The following is a 23,469-nucleotide window of genomic DNA, read 5'->3' as shown; positions in this document are numbered from 1 at the left end:
GGACTTATATTTATATAACTATAAAAGTAGTAAGAGTTTATTAGCGCTAAGGAAGCTTTAAATAAGTAAGGTTTTAATAGCGTTAGTCTTAGCGAACCTTAGGCTCGAGGACTTTCTCCGTGGCATATCCTAAATCTATACGGGCGAGTCCCTTATTATATAGTTTAATACTAAGAGGCAATACCGATACCCCGTAGTCTTATTTTTAGTAATATAGTAGTGGGTTTTCCTCTTTAGCGTGAATAGATCCTCGTTACTTATAGCCTCTATCCTAAATAATTTTCCCTTGTTGGGTTTTAGGTGGAAAACCTGTATCTCGACCCCGTCGCTACAGTATATTCACAACACCCTTCGCAGTTACTAGAACCCTGGCTCAATTATTAAATGCAGATTTCCTATGTGCACCACTTCTCAACGCTAGACCCGGTCTGCTTTACCTATGCTCTGCTTTTACTCAAGCCTCCGGTCTCCAAAGCTTTCACAAACCACTTCGTCATAGTCATAGCCATTCCGACGAAAGCTTCCCTTGTTTTGCCCAATACCGTTGTCAAGTCCAGCGGGGTCACAGGCTCACAGAAAATCGCCGCCTCTCCCTCCTCTCGACAAGCTGCCCGGAAGAGCCCATCATATTCAACGGAGGGATATTGACCTTGAAGGAGGACGGATCCATCACGTTTCGAGACAAGGACTAAGGGAAGAAACTGGGGCTCATCGGCAACGACGATAAGAACGCACAAACAGAATACGTCAAGCAAAGGGCACGAGGGGCATACGATGCAACCATATGCCAACCAGAAGCCAGCTTTGACTTATCAGTCGCAGCTAAATGCCAAGAAACAAGCAGCGCTGAGATCAAGGCTATGAACAAGCGGATTAGGTGGCACATGAACAACCTGGACCGAGGAATCCAGTTCATCCCACTTGGTCTCTTGGCGGCAAATCTCTTCGTCTTTATGGATGGGTCGTTTGCAAGCAATAACGACTTCTCCTCCCAGGTTGGGTTCATCGCGGTCTTGTCTAACGAAAACAGGACGATTACAGCTTCGAGATGAAAGGAATTATTATTCACTTCAGTTCGACGAAGTGCAAACGAGTATAAGAAGCGTTCTGGCCTCAGAGATATACTGGATGGTTGCAGGAGCCGACTTGGCATACGCTCTGGGCACATCCCTCAAGAACATTACCGACAAGCTCCGAGTCCCTCCTATAGAACCTGATATTTTGAGTTTGCTGTCGGGATGTTTTGACTGTGTACTAATGCCAGAACTATTACCCAAATCTTCTAATAACTATCAAAGTGAGGTCTCTGAAGTCTTGACCCATTCTTGCTTTGTCAAATAGAGCTTGAGATGATCTAAGATTGTCTCTTCAACCTCGGTATCATAGAAATCCTCGATTCTACTAATGAGACAAATATCATCGGAGGTAACCAGATTGACAACGACGCCATTTCGGCCGGAACGACCGCCACGACCGACACGATGTATGTAATTCTCACAATTCGCATGCAGATCATAATTAACAACCAGAGGAATCTGCTGAACATCTATACCACGGGCAAGAAGCTCAGTGGCAATCAATAACCCAGCAGAAGTAGAGCGAAATTCCTCCATAATTACAGCACGTTCAAATGCTGGCAAATCCCCATGCATAGCGAAGAAGGGGAGCTTAAGAGCACTCAGCTTCTCCACGAGCCATTCAGTCTTTTTGCGCGTATTGCAGAAAGTGATTGTCTGAAACGCCGGTACGCTTGTGTACAGATCGAGAAAGGCCTTGAGCTTATACTCTTCCTTCTCGACATTAACGTAGAATTGCTTGATGCCTTCGAGGCGGAATCCCTTCTTCTTGATATAAATATGATGGGGATCATGCATCAATATACCAGTGGCTTCGAGAAGGTCTTGCGGCATCGTAGCAGAGGTACAAACAACCTGGGTCGGGTGCGAAAGAAGTTGGGGAATATCGTAGATATGATCCGCGAAACCACGCTGGGAGGCTTCAGTCAGTGACAATTACAAGAGGTTTTGGAACATTGTCTTAACGCTTACAGCAAATATCTCATCGGCGTCGTCAAGGACGATCAGCTCTATGTTCGCCGTCTTGAGGATACTACGCTGTATTAAATCCCTAAGGCGGCCAGGTGTTCCAACCACAACGTGAGGGGCATCTTGGAAGACCTTCTCATAGTCAAGCATGCTGACTCCGCCAACACAGGCATGACACCGGATATTCATGAAGTCGCTGATAGCTACTATGAGCTCCTGAGTCTTGAAAGCTGACTCGCGGGTAGGAACGATAATCAGAGCCTGGCAGGCTTTCAGATCAGCTCTTACTTTGTGAAGAACGGGAATAACGCAAGTAACCGTCTTCCCAGCGCCGTAAGAGGATTCGGCAATCACATCGTGACCATTGATGATAGGCATAATGGCACACTGCTGGATAGACGAAGGGCGCTCAAAACCATACGCGTATACTGGAGAGGTATCTCATTAGCGGCTAGGCGCAGCACAATTCTCTCAATGTATCACGAGCACTTACCACCACGAAGAAGCTCAGACTTGAGATTCATATCATCAAAGGCAACAGCCTTGACGTGTTCAGACTCCGTGTAGTCTGTATTACATAGGTTAGCACTTGAGACATTTTTTAAGAGATATCTGAACCCTAGGTAAACAAGGTTATGCCTCCGTCAGAATGATAGTGTAAAGAGTGATTTGATGCCGCGAGTACTACAGTTCGCCATCCGTATCTCACACCATAGTACACAACCTGACTTGGACAGGAATGGAAAAGCCTACCATCGGGATCATTCTCGAAGTCCGTGTTTAAAGCCATTGTGTTCAGAGTAGCCAGGCAAGGTTCTCTTTGGCCCTTAAAAATGCGGGCCAAGCTGACTTCAATTCAGACTTGTGGGAGAGAGAAAAAATGAATGAAATTAGAGGATTGGAAAGGATTAGGAATGTTTAAAGATGAGCCGGAACAATGGAGCTCCGGTCGACTGTTGGCCGCTAGACTCGACGCGATTGGTGCTGGCGCTTATGTCACTTTAGCGGCTGTCACATTCAATGATCCAGCACAGCCACCAAAGCTAGGCAGCCATCCACTGAATCCGCTTCAATCTGGCGGGGTTGATGACTGAATTTCGTTGTGGCGCTTTTATATTGAGGCTGTCGCCCGGATAGCTCTAGTCTGTATCCCGGAGGAACTATTCTGACGTTTCTTTCTCTAGCCCGTACGAGTCGGTTCAACGTCAAGCTCCGTCTCGTTTATTTATCGAGTGTTGATAGAGAAAGCGGTTTGAAAGACATATTAATACCGCTGCCGCGAAAGTGCATCTTCTGGAGTCCTCGATGCCGTAGAGACATAATAGCGGATAGAGATTAGAACAGATCTAAACTTAAATGATGACGATAGAGTAGGCGACGATAGCAGTGAGAAAGAATCCAGCTGGTCCCGATGCATTTCATCTAGCCTCTCGACGTAGTCACATCACAGGAAGGATGTGTCGTCTCAATGACGTCGAATGTAGCTCACAGGCTCTACGAGGCGCGAGTTTGGCCTAGCTATATCTACAAGAAATGTGTATACCGGCAGTAACTTTCATCTCATGGATCAACGCTGCTCGGGGAGGATACCGACCTTATATAACAGTAGCAAGAAGAAAGCTTCGATCGATTGGCCGACAGATTCGGTAAGCAAATACGAGACGACGTCTTCACGCCTAAGCAATTCCAGGTGGTCATTCTCAGGTACTGAAGTGCTACTAAATCAGCCGTTAACGAGGTTACTAAATAGTTGTCGAGGAGAATGCCATCATGGGCGAGCGCCAGCGACAAAAGAAAGCGGAGTTAGCGAAGAAGGCTAAGAGAAATAAAGCCCTGTAGATAAAGGCGCTTAAAGCCTTCCCTTCATGCCCAGAAAACGACGCACCTGACTAGGATGTTACTAAGGCTAAAAAACGGAACAGGTTTCCCAGGCGGCACAGTCGACAAAAAAAGAAACCAATCACGAGGGGCTAATGAGCGACCAGGGTCAGTCGGAACAGACGAGCTCTCCAATTTTTAAAAAAGGCGGCAAACAAGAAGGCAGTCAATAGTTTTAACGGGTCGAAAGCATCGTAAAAAGGAAACCGATACGAATATATCAAGTCTTCGATGAGTACGGCGTTCAATGTTGAGCTTTAGATAGACTCGCCACATATTGTCATACCTCGTTCGGTGTTTGGCGACCGCAAATCCCCCTCAAATACCAATTCGATCTGCATTTAGCCCCCCGACATAACAATTTCCGGGCCTACGTAGGATTTTCGCCAAGCATGCAACGGTTCGATTAAAGAGAGTAATTGATGCGGCACAGCGGGGGGTTAACGCGGGGTCTGACCTCAGTAAGCACTAAGCATGGCGTGTTTGTCGCGAGACCGTGTGTGGTGTTTTACTGCTGTGTTTTTCCTTCAAAAGTTTTCATCACCTATTTCATTTTGTGAAATTAGAGAACGTCAATCGCCTGGCCGTGGGGTTGTCTTATCTCATCGCTGCTTGTGTCTATCAGGGTGTCTATTTCTACGACCTTCCTCACATTCGTTTTTCTGTTGAGCCAAATCACTCGCTTTGCAATCAACTCTCGTTGTCGTTGGATCTCTTGCGACCAGCTTTTGTGCTTAATCACAGAATGACTCCGTCCTATGCGTCCGCGTTCGCGGGTGCCCTTCTCCTCCTTGGCAGACTCCCTTGCTCGGCCGCCGAATTCAAGATCAGCTCTCGCGATGAGATTGTCGCATCTTCCAACAAGCTTGCCAAAGACTTATTCACCGTCTACGAGGGCGATCAGCCTGGAAAAATCCCCGGCATTCTCCCGGGGCCTCCCACCCCGAGCTCGGGCGGCTACTACTGGTATCACGGCGCCAGCTTCTTCCAGACCTACGTCGACTACCAGCACCTGACCGGCGACGACTCCTTCCAAGACAGCATCGTGAAGGCCTTAGCCTTCCAACTAGGCCCCGATGCCAACTATATGCCTCCTAACTGGACCGCCTCAATGGGGAATGACGACCAGTGTTTCTGGGGCACGGCTGCGCTACAGGCTGCGGAGTACCAATTGCCGAGCGCGGATGGCAAGCCCTCATGGATCGAGGTGGCCAAGAACGTTTGGGCGAATCAGGCTTCGCCGGACCGATACGACGAGACGTGCGGGGGCGGGCTGCGTTGGCAGATTATCATGTCGAATGCTGGGTATAACTACAAGAATAGTAAGGATCTTCCCGTCGGCGATGTTGGCTTAGGATAGATGATACTAATGCGCCATTGTAGCCATGTCAAACGCGTGTTTCCTCAACATGGGCGCCCGTCTCGCGAGGTATACTGGCAACACGAGCTATGCGGAACACGCTGTGAAGGCGTGGGACTGGCTCGAAAGCGTTGGCTTCATTAACACCACAACTTGGGAGGTATACGACGGAGCCAACGTGGACGACAACTGTACCAGCCCTGCGAAGTACCAGTGGTCTCAGAACGCGGCTATTCTTACAGAGAGTGCCGCGTTCATGTACAACTTCGTAAGTTTCTCCTGCAAGGAGTTGCTTGTCTCTGGAATCATTCGAACTCAGGCTAACCTCTTTCTATAGACGAATGGCTCCGATGTTTGGCATGACCGCGCCGAAAAGCTTGCCGAGGCCAGCATCAAGACATTCTTCCCTAAGGGCATCGCCTATGAAGCCGCCTGCGAAGGTACTAAGGGCAGCTGTCCGACCGACGCCATGTTCATGAAGGGCTATGTCCATCGATGGCTCTCTGTCGCCGCCCAGGTGGCCCCTTTCCTCTCAGGAAAGGTGCTCACCGTCTTGAGGTCGTCGGCTCAGGCTGCAGCAAAGCAGTGTCAGGATAACTCCAAGGGCATGACGACCTGTGGTTTCTACTGGAGCGACGCCGAGCTCACCGATCCGCAGACTGTAGATAACAGAACGGGGGGCATCACTGGCGTCGGTGAAGGAACGAGCGTGCTGGGTGCGATTTCGGGTCTGCTCATCGGCGACGCCAAAGCGCCCGTGACTAATTGGATTGAGGGCAGCGGGGGCGCTTCCATGCCTGAACCCACTACTAGCACTGGGTCTGGAGGCACTCCCAGTGGAACGGGCGGCTCGCCGTCGCCGACGGAGTCGGATTCACGGGCTGGGCATTTTGGCACTGACGTTCGTATGTTGTTGTTCCCGGCTGTGCTTGGAGCTTGTCTCCTGGCTCTTTACTGAGACTTCATGACGTTACAGTCGAAAAGACATGATACGTCGACATGATTATCCAAGAGCCAATAATGAAGGATATGATGCTCATGGATATGTTGAAAAACCAGTGATCCTAGTCTATAGCTGTAGTCAGATGGCATTGAAATGCTTTCATCAGCCTCATATCCTCTTATGACGCGTCACATGCCTTGCCATCGAGTGGCTGTTGTCAACTCGACTGAGTCTTTACCCCCCTCTCCACTTAATCTGTCATAACATAATGCATAATGTCGCCTTGCAAAGCCTTCACCATCGCGAACAATACTGAGAAAACTGTCTTGATAGCAGAGTCACCGACTGACACCATGTTCTAGGTCATCATTTGAGACTTACGCGAATATCTTGAAGAACTATCCCCAAATCCTTTTCCTGCTCTTTAAGATACCTGATTACGGTAGCTAAACCCAGTCCGATCAATGTCTCATACATATCCTTTGAGTTGATGATATCCTATTGATCGTTCCATTCTCCCACGTAGTCGCTCGATGATATTTCTCGGAAACTATCGTATAAGAGTGGTAACCGGAAGGTTTGGTTAAGACGACGTCGAAGATAGCTTTGAACTCTGATATAAAGTGCCCGACTGTTTCGAAACGTCGACTGTGCTAAGCTAAAAAGACTTCTAGTAGTTTTGTTGTATGTGCATCTACATCCAGCGTAACCGATTGTTGATGGCGTTTCTGGCTGTCGGTCACGACTGCGGCTGGGTTGGTGGCCGTCGCCAGCCTTCGCGTAGTCCGCCACCCCTGGTCCAGGAGCCAGCCATCCGCGCGGGGTCTTGTCCCGATGTGGGCCGCTGACCTTGTTGCTGCTGTCTTCATGGCCATTTGGTCTCGGTCTTCTCATTGTGGACTTCCTTTCAATCAACAGAGCGGAGTGCATATGAGCTCAACATTTAGAGTACTGTTAACATTTATCATTGTTGTTGAATTTGCTCTATAGGTATTGGAGATCTTGGGGAGATTTCAGCAGCTTACTTTGTATCTCAACGAGCAAAGTCCGGAAGAGAGCAGCAGTATCTATTCCTGGTGCTGTGCTCCTGGCTCAGTCCCCTGTTTTGAAATGATATCTTAATATTTCTGACTATGGAGGACCAGTTTCTGCTCCATGGATACATTTCTATCACGATAATAGACGCCTGGGCTTAGATTCTTTGTCATGAATCGAAGGAACCTCTACATCAGCCCATATGTGTTGGCTTGTGAGACCGCTAGACTGGGCTGTCCTTTTCCTTGCCCTACCGCTTCTACGTCTTTTCGGCTTCACATTTACTTAATCCTTCTTTCTTCAGCGCATATTACACCACGCCTTGTCTCTAGTAATGAAAATAAATCAATTACTGCATCTAGGCTCGCTATTGCTATAGTCCTTTGTTCCTTAGGTATTGCAGTCTTGATGGCGCTTTACTGTAGTATTAGGTTAACCTACTTACTTTAGCTACGCCCCTCCCCTATCTAGCCACCTTCCCTTTAGTAGGGCTAACTATAGGAAGGCTTCGCTGAATGGGACTAAAGATTTTCAAGGTTTACCTAGCTATGGCTTTTTGTCAAGAAGAATGCGTAGTTCCTCTGTAAACGGCGCTTGGTTTTCTCAAGTAAGTGGCTCCTCGCCTCGCTCAATCCGCCATCGATTCGTTGCCTCTAACGCCCCGGGCAAACCTCCGAATACCCATCCCTATTTATCTAGAAACCCTTCCGTCATTTCCCAACCCGCAATGCTCCACGGCGGTAACTACGTAATAATACTACGCCGCTAAATCTTATTATTAGGGAATCCCTTATATAACCCCCCGATATAGTCGGCCTATAGCTCGTCCTCGTTAGAAGTGCCCGTAGCTAAAATGAGCTAGTTACGTCCCTTAGGACAGGGGAAGAGATCGATCTAGTCGCTATGTGGCACCGTCTGTTAGAGGACGGTGGGCATGAGCGCTAGCAGAAGGAGGCCCGTATTAGTAATAGGGGGTATAAATGGATAATCTCTTTGCCATAATCGAGTAGTGTTATGGGGATACCTGAGATAAGCGTGCGGTTAACGGCTAAGGTACGGAGAGCGTTGAATTGAAGGAAGGTGATGAGGTGGTCTGAGCTCAGTGGGAATAGAATTTTGAATTATTTTTTGTTTTTGAATTATTTTTTGTTTACAGAGGACCATGGTGGGAGTAAAGGTCGTCTTGTGCGGTGTAGCTGCATCATGCGGGAAGCTGGTACGGCGGACACGGCTTGTTGCTCATCATCCCAGCATTGCATAAGATCTTCTGATCCAACCCTTGTCTCGGGAGAGGCACCGAGTTCATCGGTCTTCTTAATGGGGGCTTTTCGCTTTCCTATGTAGGTAGTTGATAAGATGTTTTCTATGAACTTTCGATAACGAGATATTGTCTTCCTAAGTTCTGATCTGAATTAAACAGAGGAGTAGTTTAATATATACGGTATGCTCGGGTATTGAGCCTAGTCTGTGCTTTCCTACGTGCTGCGGCATCTTTGGTTCCAGTCCATTCGTCCTCTCGGCTCATCGCCTTGAGCAAATCAGCAACCCAAGCCATGTCGTCTTTAAGGTCTGCCATCACCCATCGTTTAGACGTACCTCTGCCAATTGTGGCATGATGCCAAACTCGACCCAAGTCTCTGGAGCCGCAGGCTGGATACTGATCGCAATGACGCTAGATGGGTCCGACATCTTGACGTCGAGAAAGGCTGCTGATGTGTGATGCAGGTTATCGTTAGTCTGACGGTAATGCAGCCTGCTCACAGTCTGACATACTGCACCGGAGATAAGAGTGTTACCTGTCTCACCGGGGCGGTGCAGATGAAGGGCGATTAATGGAATGGGATGATCCCAGTGGTCGTCGCTGTGACGCCTAGCCTGAGTAGGTCAAGCTTCATGCAACCTGCTCACATTCCAAGCTAGGACTAGTCTCATGCAGCTGGCTCACCCAGACCATTGAGGAATCCTTCCTTCGCAAAGTCCGGTGGAAGATTGAAACTTGTTGGCTCAAGGGGGTCTGCGACTTATGTTAACTTATGGATACTCAGGTCAATGGCAAGGTAGAATTGCTCGTAGCCGTGGTTAACAAGACTGGTATCAAGAGGCCACGGAATATCGTGTTCGGCAAAATAACAACCTTCTCATCATCACAACACTCATCATCAGATTAAGAATAACGATTCTAATCTGTTTATACTATCGATCCACAGGTTCTGCGACGTCAGACTTTCTCCAGGCACTATTACAGAAGATGAAATTCCACCCCGACAGTCTCCCCGACCTCACTGGTCAAACATTTTTAGTTACGGGCGGGAATTCTGGCATGTCAGTCTTCCCACACCTTTCTTCTTTCCCCTGTTCCTCCTTCCAAGCAGTAAACTGGCTAACTTACCAAAACACAGAGGCTACCAGACAGTCGCACGTCTGGCAGAACACGGTGCTCACGTTTACATATGTGCCCGCTCCCCAGACAAAGCAATAACTGCGATTACTAATATCAAAAAGATATATACCTCGGCTAACATCGACCTCTTATAGATGGATCTCATTGACCTTGCTAGCGTCATTACCGCCGCTAAACAGCTCTGCATGGTTTGGTCAACAACGCAGGCATTATGGCAACTCCGTTCGAATTAACCAATGATGGGTACGAGGCATAATAGTAGACCAATTACCTAGCGTACTAGATCTTGATAGACCACCTGCTTCCTCTTATGCTACGGACCGCTAAGAAACTTCCTCCTAGTAGTATTCGTATCGTCAATATCACTTCGTCGGGCCACTTGGGGGCGCCCCAGGGCGGCATTAACTTTGACGACCCGTCACTCAAAGAAAGCGGCGGCCCATGGTCTCGATACGGGCAGAGCAAGTTGACCAATATTCTACATACCATGGCGCTGCACCAAGAATATGACCCCGACTCACAGCGCGCGCAGAATGGGGGCGGCGAGATATGGGTGTCGTCCGTTCACCCCGGCGTGGTCGACACGAACCTTTCCGGATCGGTGGGGTCGCCCGTGATGAGCTTCCTTTCCGTCATGCGCTGGTTCGGACTGATTTTGCCTGCGGATGAAGGATCGTGGAATACTTTGTTCGTGCTGCGGGTTCGGATATGAAGGCAGAGCAGAGCGGTGGCTATATCGATATATTTCGGCGGTTCGGGGAGTCTTGGTGGCAGAGCAGTGCGGCAAAGGATGGACCGCTCGCGATGAAGTTGGAGGTGTGGACGAGAGCGACAATGGGAAAAGAGAGGTGGGCTGAGGGTGGAATGAAGTGATAGTTTGAACGCGTTTTTAGACGTCTTGCCTATGTTTTTGGCAATTAGTTTGCCTTGCTCAGGCCTGGCCGATTCGGCGCAGTAAGGCTTTAATATTTCTCTAGATCTTTGATTATCTTTGAAGCTGCCTGGTATCTCACCGGCGCTCAGTATTCATTTGCCAAAACGCTTCTTAATACGTCTCGCCATACTCGCTTGTTACAAGTCTACTGTCCCTTGTCCTATAAGTCGTGACACAATATGTCTTGTATAGTATAAAGAGGATATTGAGGTCACGAGAGGGAAAGGAGTCTTATTCAAGAATTGCCAATGTCATTTGACCGCACGTTAATGAGCTATGGCTAATGTCTATCCTATAGACGTAGATACTATGCTACCTTAGCTATCTAGGGCGTCGTTTTCAGTCGAAAACCATACGCGGGAAACAAAACCAGTAATGAAAGTCTGATATATATAGATCTTTATTTTATGACGCCCTGGGTAAACTATTTGGGCCGCACAAAATTTTTAAGATAGGATTTACTTTTATTTCCACTCTTAGCCTCCCAGCTTACGGAGTACCAGCTGATCATATACGTTGATTTAGTTGAAAATTCAGACTTTAGGTCTCTTGTTATATATGACTCCTTTCCTGTAATTTCAGTACATTGATCAAAGCCGAAGATGGCCTTCTAGTAGGATTAATGTAGCTAAAGTAAGTACTGAATTATGAAACAGAATTAATGACCTAGCGTGACCCCTTCAACACTTAAAGGCCGTCTGGTGCTGTTAAGTCTTTTTTTACGTAAGCGCGGGACACGGCGTTAATAATAAGAGCAGAAGCCCCATTTATCCTAACTCAGTTTCTTGCAACCTTTACTCATCATAGCAACCATGCCAAGGTCGCTTGCACGAAAGAACGATGGTAGGTTGTATATTACCAACGCTATGGGGCGACCCTGTGCCGCTGATAACGATGAACCCTGTGTGACACGACTGATATGACTTCTTAGGATGCTACGAGTGCTGTAAAAGGCGGCTCCGATGCGATAAAACCGAACCAGAATGTCTCAAATGTCGAAAGAAGGGAATTCAATGCTCCGGGCAAGGCCTACGGTGTCGCTTTAGCAGCCACATGAACCCTCCGCAGTCACAAGAAGCGACATCACATCATTCACGACTCAGCTCCAGGCGACGAACCACTCCTACCTCTTCATCGACTATCCAGGCGATGCCTCGCGAGCGACTTACTGATGACAAGACTTGCGACACATCTACTATAGACCTTCCTTGTGGTATAGCTTCCAGACAAATCGAACCAGGAATTACCTTACGAGTGATGCCATTACGGGCCGGATTAGATGCAAATAATCTCTCTCCGCAAGCAAGGATGCTATTTGATCATTGCAGGTTATCCCTTTATCTTGCCTTGATACTTTTCGTCTAATTGACACTAGTCTGTTCACACATCGCGCCGATGATGGTAGTTCTCGATATCGCAGGCAATGGATACCGTGATATTATCCTTCCACTGGCTACGCAGGACGACGTCCTCGCCAGAGCGATCTCGGTAGTTGCAGCATTTCACCTTACCCGGAAAGCTCCGCATCTACGACAACCAGCTATTGCAGGACATCGTGCTATTCTCGAGAGGCTGCAGAGAGACTCATTGCATCTTCCTCCGGAGCGGATCTTCACCCCTTACACTTGGGCAACAATCATGGTGCTGCTGGTCGGAGAGACCATCACTGGAGCTGACAATTACCTTCACCTTCTTGAAGCGCTCACATGCTTACGACAATCTCCCGAAGCAGTGGACGCTTTACCCTCTGCTTTGCGAAATTTCTTTTGTCAGCAAGTCAAAATGTAGGCAAGTGTTCACCTCTGGGCGCTGAATGGTGTTGACCATCTCGATTTAAGGTTCGAGCTGTTTGGCTTCCCACTATCAAGCGAGGAGAAAGGAGCCCTTGTCCTTCAACGAAAACCGGATTATTATATGGACTTCATGACGTATCCCACTCTTCCTTCGGCGTCCGAGCACTTGGCCAACTTACAGATCATGCGAGCAGCCATTTGCGACGCCTGCATGCTTTATCAGCAGCGGACTGCATCCTCACTAGCGACGCCAGATTTTACGTCGCACGTGGAGCGGCTTCGCCAGCGAGTTCTCCCTCTCGAAGCACACACTCCTGGCGCCCATGCACTCGTCTGGACCTACTTTGTGGCTGCGTCTGAGAGCATTTTGCCGGATCACCGAATTTTCTTTTCTTCGAGACTAAGAGAGATTTATGACCTCACCGGTTTTGGCAGCATACCCGCCGCGCTGACAGCGTTGGAGACAATTTGGGCAATGCAAGGCATCAAACGGTGGACAGAGATCGCTTGCAAAGACTTCCCGGTATTAGTCATGTAACAGGTGACAGGTTCAATCTCGCAGCTTATGTTGTCTCTCTAAGTTTACGTTTGCAAGTTGCTTGAAAAGACTTCTCCTACACCAAAAGAATTGCCACTCTCTGTTCTATGCCAGCTTTGACCTCATAGGGACATGCTCTCCCCGCCCAAGATCATTCCTTACGGCCAAAGCCGCCCGAGTTCCCTCTTCAATAGCTCCGTCAATGAAGCTACGCCATCCCAAAGCCCAGTCTGAACTTGCAAAGAACACCTTGCCATGACAAGCTCTCATGTCATTCAAATGGTTGGACAAGAGACCTGGCCCAGGAAAGAACCTGGAATAAATGTTAGCGCAAGTGCTGAATCAAATACGAAGAGTTCATAACCAACCAGGCGCCTTTGGCAAATTCGTCCTTGGACCAGTTGTGGAATACCTGTAGGGCTATCAGCCGACAGAGCTTGAAAGAGCGGGAGACGCTTAGCTTACAATTCTCTCGATGTTCATGGGAGTCAGCCCCTGAAGAGCCTTCTTCGTGACTTCGATGTCTTCATCCGGCTCGAAATGGTTGTGCTGACCACCAAAAGCCACGATATGAGTATTCCCGGAAGGAGTCTCTCCGTCCCCTAGTGCATAGAAGAGTCCATTGTGCGGGTAGCTGATGCCTGTGTAAGACCTTAGGTCTCGGTCACGCACCTCAGCATGCACCTTGACGCACTGATTTACGTGCCCAATGCTGGCAGCAGCCTGTTTCCCCTGGGGTAGGGGCGGATCAAAGGTAACGTTGTTTAACACGTTCAGGGGGATGGCGCTGATCATCCTCCGCGCCTTGAATCTTTGGGCCTGTCTCGTGGTGACTTCAACTCCGGCAGTCGTGTTTCTCACTGTGGCGATTGGCGAGTTGAACGCATAGGTGAGGTTGCCCGTGGCTAAGGCCTCCTGGAAGAATCGTATGGCGAAACTGGATTGGCCGCCGCGAAATTTGTACTTTACAAGATAATCAATGCATCCCTCGTATGAGTAGGCACACAAAGCCCACCAATGGAGAAATTCGAAGAAGCTCGTCGTTTCGAGAGTTCCTCCGCTGCAGAGCAGAACAAATGATTCCACTGCCAGACGCTCATTTGGCGTCAGGGAATCCTGAATTTCGGCTAGACGATCGGCAACCGACATGCTGTCCAGTTTTATTGCCTCAGAAGAGAACTTGCTGGTGTGGCTGAAAGGTATAACGTTCTTGCCGTACGCTCCGTCGACGTTCACGAGTTTGCGAAGGCCTGACTCAACAATTTTATCCTGGATACCGTCAGCACAGCGCCTCTCGTTGAGGCCATCCACGCACCTCTTCGTCGTGGGTGAATCGCTGAGTTGTTCTCCCATTGGAGATATGGTACTCATTGATCCCGCGGGAAAAGTCGTAAGACACCTCCAATTCGTCCTGCATCTGGTATCGCATTATCTCGCGCCACACATTCGGCTGTCCCCAGAAAACCCAAGTCCCACCCATCTCAAATGGATAGCCTCCGATGTTAGATGACCATGACCGACCACCTATTCGATCGCGTCCCTCGAGGAGGAGTACCTTCAGGCCTGCGGCACGCATCATTTGTCAGTGGCGAAGGTCGTCAACGACGGGAGAAGTATTACCTGCAACAGCAGCATCTCTTGCAGCAGTAAGTCCGCAATATCCAGCGCCTGCAACAATCACGTCGTAAGTAACGTCGTGGGCAGAGGTCAGGTTGCTAGGAGGCTGAATGGCGCCAATACACGGAACTCCAGGCTTCAGACCATCCTCCTCGGTCCATGAAAAGCCATCTCTCGATGCCATGGCCCAAGATTTGATGATGATTGACTTTGAAGGGAAAGACTTTTGGAATTGAGAGAAGTGACCAATTGATGAGAGGAGACCAACACACACACTCATGAGGTGGCAGAGCTTCCCGACTTAAGTAAGTACTGGGCGAAATTGAGGCCCGACACCCACGGACTTAGCTACCCCGTCTCGCAAAATTGTCATCCACATCACGACTTGACTCACCAGGTGCCGCCCATCGGCGCGGAAATCTGGAACCTGCGCCTCTTCGCTTGATGAGATAAGGTATTGCCTGAACCAGAGGGTCGGTTGAGCGCTCGTGGCCCTACCCCTGGAAGCAGTCCCACCTTTATCAAAAAAAAAAAGTCTCGAGAAATTCCCTATTTTGTCCTAGCCTTAGGATACCTTCTGCACCCCGCACTTTAGCTTTGTCCCGCCATGCAGAGTGCTCGCGAATTTCCTCAATCCGGCAATTTCCAGAGCAGTTCATGAAAGAGATAAGCGAAACCCAATTGGCTGGGAATCGCTTAGATTCAATCTTCGGTAACGCGTCAGAAAGCATTCGAGGCTTGTCACGAGTTTCACTCGTCCAAGCAGATAAGACATCGCCGCAGATTCGGATGAAGGATACCGTCATGTTGCCTGTCATGAAGGGTAGCTCGTTGTTCAGCTTGTGCGTGTTGAACGGCATGATACCTCGTTATCTGCAACCCAATCTTCGCTGATGAACTACAAATGAGATGGGCAGCCCACTTGCGCTCTAGTATGAATTGCAAGTCCAGCCATAAGGTGGTCGGTTTTCAAGTCCACGACTCGAAACGACCGTACAACATTTCATTCACTCCAGCCGTGATGTCGCCTCCGAACAATGGCCACCTTCAGGCCCGCCTGTCTGGCCTCAACATGGTGGCAATGGCTTTTGCGATTCTGAAGTAAGCCCAGTCTCGTTCCCTCAAGGAGCATGTAGTTGACAGACGCACTTCAAAGTACTTGGATTGCTCTAGCAGGCTCAATCGGACTTGTGCTTCCGTCTGGCGGGTCTGTTTCACTTCTCTACGGCTTCGTCTTTTGTGTTTTATGCAACCTCGCCCTGACGGCGAGCCTCGGCGAGCTAGCTTCCATATGGCCTACAGCTGGTGGCCAGTACCACTTCGTCTATGCCCTTTGCACCGATAAGTGGAAACGAGTCATGGTAAATCGCTCTCTCCAGCCCATTTTGGTTGCTCGATGTACTGAAACTGGACATAGAGCTTTTGGGTCGGCTGGACAAATATTGTCGGATGGCTAGTCGTTGTGACTGTCCAAGGGTTTTTCGCCGGTACATATCGATCCTTCGCAGCCTGCAGTTGACTATAGCTTACGCCAATCCAGCTCAATTCGTGTGCGCCGCGTCTGTCGTGGCCTCTAATGGAAGATTTGTCGTCACGCAATGGAACACATATCTAATCTTTCTCGCCATTTTAACATTCGCCACTGTCGGTAACATTTGGGGCAATAGAATCCTGGGCAAATGGAATGACTTCGCTAGTAAGGAGACCCAAACCTCGAATTTCTGTTGCTTGTCAAGAGCTCACATCATGAAGTGTTCTGGTCGATTCTTGGTGTTATCATCATCAGCATCATTCTCTTGTCTCTCCACGATAAGACAAACGCAGACTACGTATTCACGTCTTTCAACAACGAGACAGGTTGGCCCGACAGCATTGCCTGGGTTCTCGGTCTTCTACAGTCCGCTCTTTCCCTCATTGGCTTCGATGTCATCCTCCATATGATGGAAGAGATGCCTAATCCATCCCGCGACGCCCCACGGGCCATGATTTACTCTATTGTTGTTGGAGGAGTGACGTCAGTATACCGCTCCCTTTACCACTTACTAGCACACTTACATATCGAACAGTGGCTTTGCCTTCATTCTTGTTATGCTATTTTGCTTCACCGATCCAACGACGGTCCTTGCAACCAACACTGGCATGCCCATTGTGGAACTCATGCTACAAGCAACTCGAAATCCGGCCGCAACCTGTGTGATGACCATTATGCTTGCAGTCTGCTTCATCAATGGATGCACTGCCAGCACTACCAGCGCTAGTCGGCTTCTTTACTCCATGGCACGAGATAACGGTATCCTGTTCCCTAAATACTTTTCACACATCACTCCAGGCCACAATGTCCCTACTAACACCATACTAATGTGCTATGGTTTCAACATCCTGTTCGGAACGTTGTATCTGGGACCCACGGTTGCCTTTGGAGCATACATAGCGTCATGCACTATCTTTTTGAATGTTTCGTATGCATTTCCCATTATCGCCCTGCTTGTAAGGGGGCGAGATATTCTGTCGCAGCATCAAGTGCCGAATGCACCATTCAGGTTGGGGAGGTGTGGCTATGGTATCAACCTGATTGCTGCTTTATTTGTCTCTGTCACTTCAATCGTAAGCCCTTTTTGCTTTCGTCGACAAATGGAAATGCTAATAAATACCAGTTCTTTTGTTTCCCCGTCGCTCTGCCAGTCACCAGTGATAACATGAGTCATCTCACCCCTATCCCCAGGTAGATTGGTATATAACTAACAACATAGCAGATTACGTCTTAATCGTGGTCGCAATCTTCATAATCATTGTTGAGAGCTACTGGCTTGCATACGGGCATAGATTCCAAGTCGAGGTGAGCATCATTGTCTTCTTCTTCTCATTCTCACTATAAGGGAAAATCGGTGGCTGACCCTTAGATTATAGGGAATTCAGGTTATTCTTGGTCAGCACGAGAGTGTAACGGCCAATAATGCGTATGAGCTGGGCTTGGATTTTGAGACTACAGACCAAAAGACTTCGGAATGAGGGTTAGAATTAGACTTTGTCTATAGCGAAATCATTCGGGAGGATTATGCTGAGCGGAATCTCTACTACACCTAACAGTAAACTGAATTACAATCTAGTTTTAGGATTAAAGGTCATGGCGTAAATTCTACATGAATCTTCCCGTGTTATGCGTAGCTTTTGTAAGGGGTTTTATTAATTTCATACTTATCTAACACTGTATTTCTTATTCTCTTAATTACGAATTTGCTTTGAGTATCAAACTGGAGAAAAACTAGAGATTTGTACTGATGCCGACTCTAAATCAACGAGAAATCTATCTCATTCCTCAAGTGCCTATTTATAAACTCTGTTTTATTGATTTCTTTCATTTAGGCCGAGTTGGAGCTATTATCCTTTTTCGACTCGCTGGCGACAGCAATAATTGCGGGTGGCTTGGGAACCTTTTGTCGGAAGACATGGCGCTTGAAGAAATAGGGAATAGAGTACTTGATCTCGTGGCTAATGAAGTGTTTTGTCGGAACGGAGAAGACCTCTGGTAGTGGGGGTTAGCACAGCGACGCAATTGAAGAAACAGTTCGACATACGGTCCAACTCTTCCAGAGTGAGTTGCTTAGTTTCTCGAACGAAACAGAAAATCATGCCCCAAGCAATTAGGTTGAGTCCAGCGTAGAAACCAACTGTGCCAGCGAGGTTAGTTACGGGACAAGGACCAAAATTACCCGAAAATACTTACAAGCACCAGTTGGAGTCATGGCAGTGCTCATGCGCGGGAAGGTCAAGCTGAGAATACCAGCTGTGGAGCTTGTCAGTCAGATTTCCTCGATATAATGATTGCATGGCTTACCGAAGGTGTTGTTAATGCAGACAACCCAGGCCATTCCTTGCTCACGCTGGATGGTAGGGAAAACTTCGGCAGAGTACTGGAAGGCGACAGGGCCTTCACCTAAAGAGTAACAGATGGTGAAAAGGTAGATGAATCTGGTTGACAGGACTGTTAGTCTACCTTAGGTGAGGTATCCATACAAGTGGTACTACTCACAAAGCGACAGGTCCAATCTTTGGCCCACGGTCTTCCGTTGGGTTCAACAGGGACAAGCCAGCAGCCAGGAGGAAGATGCACATCAGAGGGAACGTCTGAGGCTGTTAGTTTGCATTCAGCAGATTTGGCTCATGTTAACTCACGATCATGCAGAGAGTCCTTCGGCCCTTGGTGTCAATGAGGAATAGGGTAGGGATCGTCGCAATCACTTGGATGGCGCCGTACCCCAAGGAAGCATACAGGGCCTCTACGGGCGTGTATCCTGCATCGACGAAAATTGTAGAGCTGTAGAAGGAAATGATGTTGATTCCGCACCTAGGTAATTGGGTCAGCATAACAAATTAGGGATGAAGATTAGGAGGGTTCGCACATTTGCTGAGCAAGCATCACAGTGCTAGCACCGTAGTTGGCACGCCTGATTCTAGGGATGGAAAAACAGTCCCACAGGCGACGGAAGTAACCAGCGCCACGAGCCTCCTTGAGCTCCTCCTCATATATAACCCACGAGTAGTAGAAATCTCTGGCCCCGATAATATTATGGGCTCGAAGTTTGCACATGGAGCGGAAAGCCTCGGCGTGTCGGCCGTGCTTCATGAGCCAACGCGGGGACTCGGGGCAGAAGAATATACCAATAGCCAAGATGAAGGATGGGATGAAGGCCGAGCCCAGCTGGAGTCGCCAGGAGATATCGCCGGTATCCTTGACAATGACATTTGCGCAGAAGCCCAGAAAGATGCCTGCGACGACCCAGAGTTGCCAAAACATGACGAGTGCGCCACGGACTCTGTGGGGAGCCATTTCAGCGGAGTAAATGGGCACAGTGGCGTTCTTTGCGCCGATGCCGATGCCCATGACGAAACGCGCTGCGAAGAGACCTTGCCATGTTTGCGCAAAACCGGAGCCGATCGGTGTAGCAGTAAGGCACAAAGCCGTGATGAAGATCTCGCCGCGTCGGCCAAAGTAGTGGTTGAGAGGATCGACAATAAAGGCGCCACTGCGTGCGGGGAGTTAGCAATTGCGATAGGACCCGGGGAATGATTGTGACCAACATCAGACCAGCCGTGAGAAAGATGATGGAATTGATCAGACCAATGAGCCACTCGTCTCTGGAGGACCCGCTGTTGATGCCAAGTGCCTCGTGGAATGTCAGGTTGGCACCGTTGGAACCAGTCTGATCCCAACCCTGCGTCGCGGCTCCGATGGCACAGAGGCCGATCGAATACCACAGCATCTTCGGGCCGTGCCATTTATGGTCCCGCTCATATTCGAGCGCTCGACGCTCGTCTTCGGTGAGGTCTGCAACGTCGTTGAAGTTGTTCATGTCGCGCGCGACCATCGCCGCGCGACCGAAGAGGGCGGCATGTTCACCCAGGTTGTGCGTCTCGGCGAACGCCACGGCATCTTCGACCGTTTGCTGTGGGGTTTTGCGCTGCGAGAAGAAGGCGTGTCAATGGTTTTGGGAGCGTTCCTCGACTCATGATCCTGAGCCTCGGCGCAATCAGGAACTCACCTTCAGCGGGTTCTCGACGATGTTGACGGCGGAGGCCTTTCCGCTACCAATACCCTCAGCGAGCTCCGTCTGGGGCTTCAAATCGCCGCCTGTGTCCTTCTCGAACGCATCGTCCGAGTGAGGGACGTGGTCGATTTCGTTGATTCCCATGGTTAGCTTGGCAGCGTTCAAATTGGCTTGGCGGGATCCAGAAATTGTGGCAGTTCACTGTGAAATGTGCGACTTGCGCCAATTGATCAACGATGAGCCAAGTAACAGTAGTAAAGCCAAGCAACGGGAACGACCATGGCCAAGTCTTATGTATTTCCGGCCAGACAGGCTGTCTCTGCAAGAAGGCGGCTCCATTAATCACAGTTCCAAGTTCCAACACCCAAACCCCAGACGCTTCCAACTTCCCCGCTCTCCGCACTGGGGTAAGCATGAGGTGGGGATTCATCCATCAAAGGCACCCAAGCAACAACATCAGGAGATGATCATCCGTATCTATGTAAGCCCGTCGTCTGACATTTCGGCGTGTCGGGGATATCGGTCCCAGCTGGACTCCGCCTTTTGTCAGTAAACTCGAGCTCTCGAGGCAGTTGGGAGCGCGTCCACGAGAGTTTGTAGGCTTTCATTGGAAGGTTTGAGATGAAAGAGTGGAAACCAGTGAAGCTAGTGTTGCCGATCATGTCTTGGCCTTCCCGCCTGCCTCCTGATTAGATGTACTCCTGGACTTAAACATGCGTCATAGGTTCAATCAACATGGGTTTTCACGCTCTGGGCTGGCAGGCACGCAAGCTGGTTCAACAACTCGTATCTCCAAGCAACAGTTCACCCCGAATCCAACGTTACTTACGTTGAGTGGGTAATCACCACTCCATTTTACCTACGTGGAGTCCAGAACTTTCCCCGCACGAAAGCCCGGTCTGACCATCGTTCTGAGCTTCGTTTGGGGTCTTAAAAAGGACCTAGGAGATTTGAATTATTCAACAAGCTGATGGCAATGATGCCAGTACGGTCTACCTAGTGTAGTCCTCATTCCCACCTCGGTCGACACAAATACGGAGAGCATCTAGGCGCTATTATACTACCCCGACAATGTCAATCCATGTTACCCTAAGGACAGAATAAATGGAAGTTAAGAAGCCGTCCCAGCCATCATCGCTTGCTCATCCATCTGCCGCTACACACTCACCTTCCTCGTACTCCAGCTGCCGTCATATCTCTCAGTACATATGTCTCTGATTTACAGCTCGAGCAACATTGCTCTCGTTCAGCATACCCCAGACTGCGACGCGAAGATCCTAGCAGTTTGAAGACGACGCCGCAACCTAGATGCAACTCAGGTACGATCTTGATATTACGAGTCGGGGTGCCACTGAAGTCTTTCGTCGAATCTGCTCACTCGGTGTTAGTCGAACATGGCCTACTCTTCAGCTGAGCGAAGGTGAGTCTACCTTCACGCTAGCCAAAGCATGTGGGCACAGTGTCCGATCGGAGAACCCTGGTCGAAGTCCGTCACCGTTAAAACAGGTCTGCTATCGCCGGAGTCTTAGCAAGGCTCGCTCACCACAACGACGCCGGATAAGAGGGTGAATCGGAATGCCACACAGCTGTCGGCACTCCTTGGGAAAGACTTTTAATCCACGGCGAAATCTACAGAGCGACTCTGCATTACCGCTCTCGGTAAATATGAAGCAGGGCGCAAAGACCAGCGCATTAGGGATTATGCTCTCGCTCCCGAAACATCAGTACCTTATCTAAAGTCGAACACGCTAGGCATAAGCGAAGGAATGATGACTGCAGGATTAGGGTGCTTGGCTTCGCTATTACTTTTGCTCCACCGGATGCCCTGACGTCGTCCTTCTCGCACATTTGATTTTTGCAAAAGGACTGGCATGTCTTCAGCATGCTTATGCTTGGAGATGAAGTCTTCCCTGCTACAGTATTGGTTTTTAAAAACACATCTTTCACTTGACTCTTGGAGCAGTTTTATTAGTCTCTTGATGGGGCAACAATACTCACGCCCCCGGAAGGGCGCAAAGATGCAGGTCATCTGTGCAGGGCTATCGCGTACTGGAACCAGCTCGATCAGCCGTGCCTTAGAGATACTACTTGATGGACCGGTCTTTCACGGCGGAACTCAGTTATGTCTCGGCCCTGAAGCGGAGATTAAATCATGGATGAAGGTGCTCTCAGAGTGGCCACCGACGAATGCGGCCATGGAGCAGGAAATCCTGAACACTATACGCGTTCGCACTGACGGCTATGTTGCTATCACTGACGCGCCTGGTTGTAATCTCGTCCAGGAGCTTGTGACATTATACCCAGACGCCAAAGTCGTCTGCACAGTCCGTGATGATGAGGCCTGGGAGAGGAGCATGGGAGGGTTGAATGACGAAGTGTCACCATCAGCTTTGCACTTTATACTCTTTCTGCTTCCCACGATGCGACTCTTCCCAGCCTACGTTCAAATTCTGATCTCGCATTGGGTCAAACTATACGGAGAATCAAATCCACCAACGGTCAAAACATATCACCGCCATATCGCGTACCTAAAGAGTGTTGTTCCGCCGGAGCGGCTGATCTTCTTCGACGTACGCGACGGGTGGAAGCCCTTGTGCAAGGCACTGGATCGCCCAGTACCCGAAGATGTACCATTCCCCAATATTAATGATGGCAAGGCTATTCAGACGTTCGCAATGAAGCAAATCAAGCGGGGTCTTGGGACATGGCTTTTGTGTTTCAGTATCATAGGAGTTGGCAGCTTCATGCTGTTCAAGGCTTGGGGCACTCTTTTTTGAATTTGTTTATTTGTTGAGCGACATACTGGGAGTGAGGGAGTCTCAGAGTGTGGTATGTGCTCTTGTGGAAGAATTAACAGGAAGACAAAATGATTATATTTTTGCGCCTTAGCTAACTTTGTGAGCAAAAGAGTCACGCAAAGTGTTCTGCTCTCTCTATATATATATATGTCTCTGCTACTTCCATGCTACTAAACGACCCTTCCATTTCTGAAGCTTCCAGCCCTTGAGAGTCTTTGTAAACCTCCCACATGTCGGACGGCTTCAATTGAGTATCCTATCGAGTATGAAGTAGCTTCAGTGTATACGTCTGTGGATTTCTTGGACGTCGATCCCATGTTGATTTATTAACTATGCGTATCGGAGAAAACTGAGCGGTAGTAGTAGGGAATCATGAGGAATAGAACTCCACTAGCTGCTACTACCTGCTACTTCGCCCCTCAATATACTAATACCATTCCGCAGTCAATGGGATACCTCCGTGGTCATGATGATAGGAGGTGGTATGCGTAAGCCATCGCTCGATCCATTATCAATTCATAGTCCTGCGAAACCGACTTCTCATCGTTACACATGTATCCTGCTCTCCAGAGTTTCACTAG

The 23,469-nt window shown here is 49.0% G+C and overlaps 8 protein-coding genes across 8 annotated transcripts; 4 read left to right on the top strand and 4 right to left on the bottom strand.

Annotated features, from left to right (window-relative positions):
- Positions 1-1,292: 1,292 nt before the first annotated feature.
- CPAR01_11675 (ATP-dependent RNA helicase eIF4A) lies at positions 1,293-2,835 on the bottom strand (the record flags this gene model as incomplete). The annotated part of the gene is made up of 4 exons (XM_060495934.1): positions 1,293-1,988; positions 2,049-2,473; positions 2,539-2,613; positions 2,799-2,835. The coding sequence occupies 4 exons, from the start codon at positions 2,833-2,835 to the stop codon at positions 1,293-1,295; spliced, it is 1,233 nt and encodes a 410-aa protein (XP_060346282.1).
- Positions 2,836-4,668: 1,833 nt separating this feature from the next.
- Positions 4,669-6,241, top strand: CPAR01_11674 (glycoside hydrolase family 76; the record flags this gene model as incomplete). Its single annotated transcript, XM_060495933.1, has 3 exons — positions 4,669-5,245; positions 5,307-5,551; positions 5,621-6,241. The coding sequence occupies 3 exons, from the start codon at positions 4,669-4,671 to the stop codon at positions 6,239-6,241; spliced, it is 1,443 nt and encodes a 480-aa protein (XP_060346281.1).
- Positions 6,242-8,400: 2,159 nt separating this feature from the next.
- CPAR01_11673 (uncharacterized protein) lies at positions 8,401-8,950 on the bottom strand (the record flags this gene model as incomplete). The annotated part of the gene is made up of 3 exons (XM_060495932.1): positions 8,401-8,597; positions 8,741-8,789; positions 8,858-8,950. The coding sequence occupies 3 exons, from the start codon at positions 8,948-8,950 to the stop codon at positions 8,401-8,403; spliced, it is 339 nt and encodes a 112-aa protein (XP_060346280.1).
- Positions 8,951-11,994: 3,044 nt separating this feature from the next.
- On the top strand, positions 11,995-12,927 carry CPAR01_11672 (uncharacterized protein; the record flags this gene model as incomplete). The annotated part of the gene is made up of 2 exons (XM_060495931.1): positions 11,995-12,380; positions 12,435-12,927. The coding sequence occupies 2 exons, from the start codon at positions 11,995-11,997 to the stop codon at positions 12,925-12,927; spliced, it is 879 nt and encodes a 292-aa protein (XP_060346279.1).
- A 105-nt stretch (positions 12,928-13,032) lies between these two features.
- CPAR01_11671 (monoamine oxidase N) lies at positions 13,033-14,728 on the bottom strand (the record flags this gene model as incomplete). Its single annotated transcript, XM_060495930.1, has 5 exons — positions 13,033-13,240; positions 13,296-13,339; positions 13,393-14,196; positions 14,243-14,490; positions 14,548-14,728. The coding sequence occupies 5 exons, from the start codon at positions 14,726-14,728 to the stop codon at positions 13,033-13,035; spliced, it is 1,485 nt and encodes a 494-aa protein (XP_060346278.1).
- An 837-nt stretch (positions 14,729-15,565) lies between these two features.
- CPAR01_11670 (choline transport protein) lies at positions 15,566-17,270 on the top strand (the record flags this gene model as incomplete). The annotated part of the gene is made up of 7 exons (XM_060495929.1): positions 15,566-15,645; positions 15,701-15,905; positions 15,962-16,031; positions 16,085-16,240; positions 16,297-16,558; positions 16,611-17,148; positions 17,199-17,270. 7 exons carry the CDS (start codon positions 15,566-15,568, stop codon positions 17,268-17,270), a joined length of 1,383 nt encoding a protein of 460 aa, XP_060346277.1.
- A 633-nt stretch (positions 17,271-17,903) lies between these two features.
- Positions 17,904-20,234, bottom strand: CPAR01_11669 (uncharacterized protein; the record flags this gene model as incomplete). The annotated part of the gene is made up of 9 exons (XM_060495928.1): positions 17,904-18,067; positions 18,120-18,212; positions 18,269-18,328; positions 18,380-18,513; positions 18,575-18,669; positions 18,718-18,889; positions 18,945-19,568; positions 19,624-20,003; positions 20,085-20,234. 9 exons carry the CDS (start codon positions 20,232-20,234, stop codon positions 17,904-17,906), a joined length of 1,872 nt encoding a protein of 623 aa, XP_060346276.1.
- Positions 20,235-22,108: 1,874 nt separating this feature from the next.
- On the top strand, positions 22,109-22,867 carry CPAR01_11668 (uncharacterized protein; the record flags this gene model as incomplete). The annotated part of the gene is made up of 1 exon (XM_060495927.1): positions 22,109-22,867. The coding sequence occupies one exon, from the start codon at positions 22,109-22,111 to the stop codon at positions 22,865-22,867; it is 759 nt and encodes a 252-aa protein (XP_060346275.1).
- Between the last annotated feature and the right edge of the window lie 602 nt (positions 22,868-23,469).

This window comes from Colletotrichum paranaense (genome assembly GCF_030867605.1).
Source record: "Colletotrichum paranaense strain IMI 384185 chromosome Unknown Scaffold_9.1, whole genome shotgun sequence".
NCBI lineage: Eukaryota > Fungi > Ascomycota > Sordariomycetes > Glomerellales > Glomerellaceae > Colletotrichum > Colletotrichum paranaense.
This window is presented reverse-complemented; position numbering and strand designations above follow the sequence as displayed.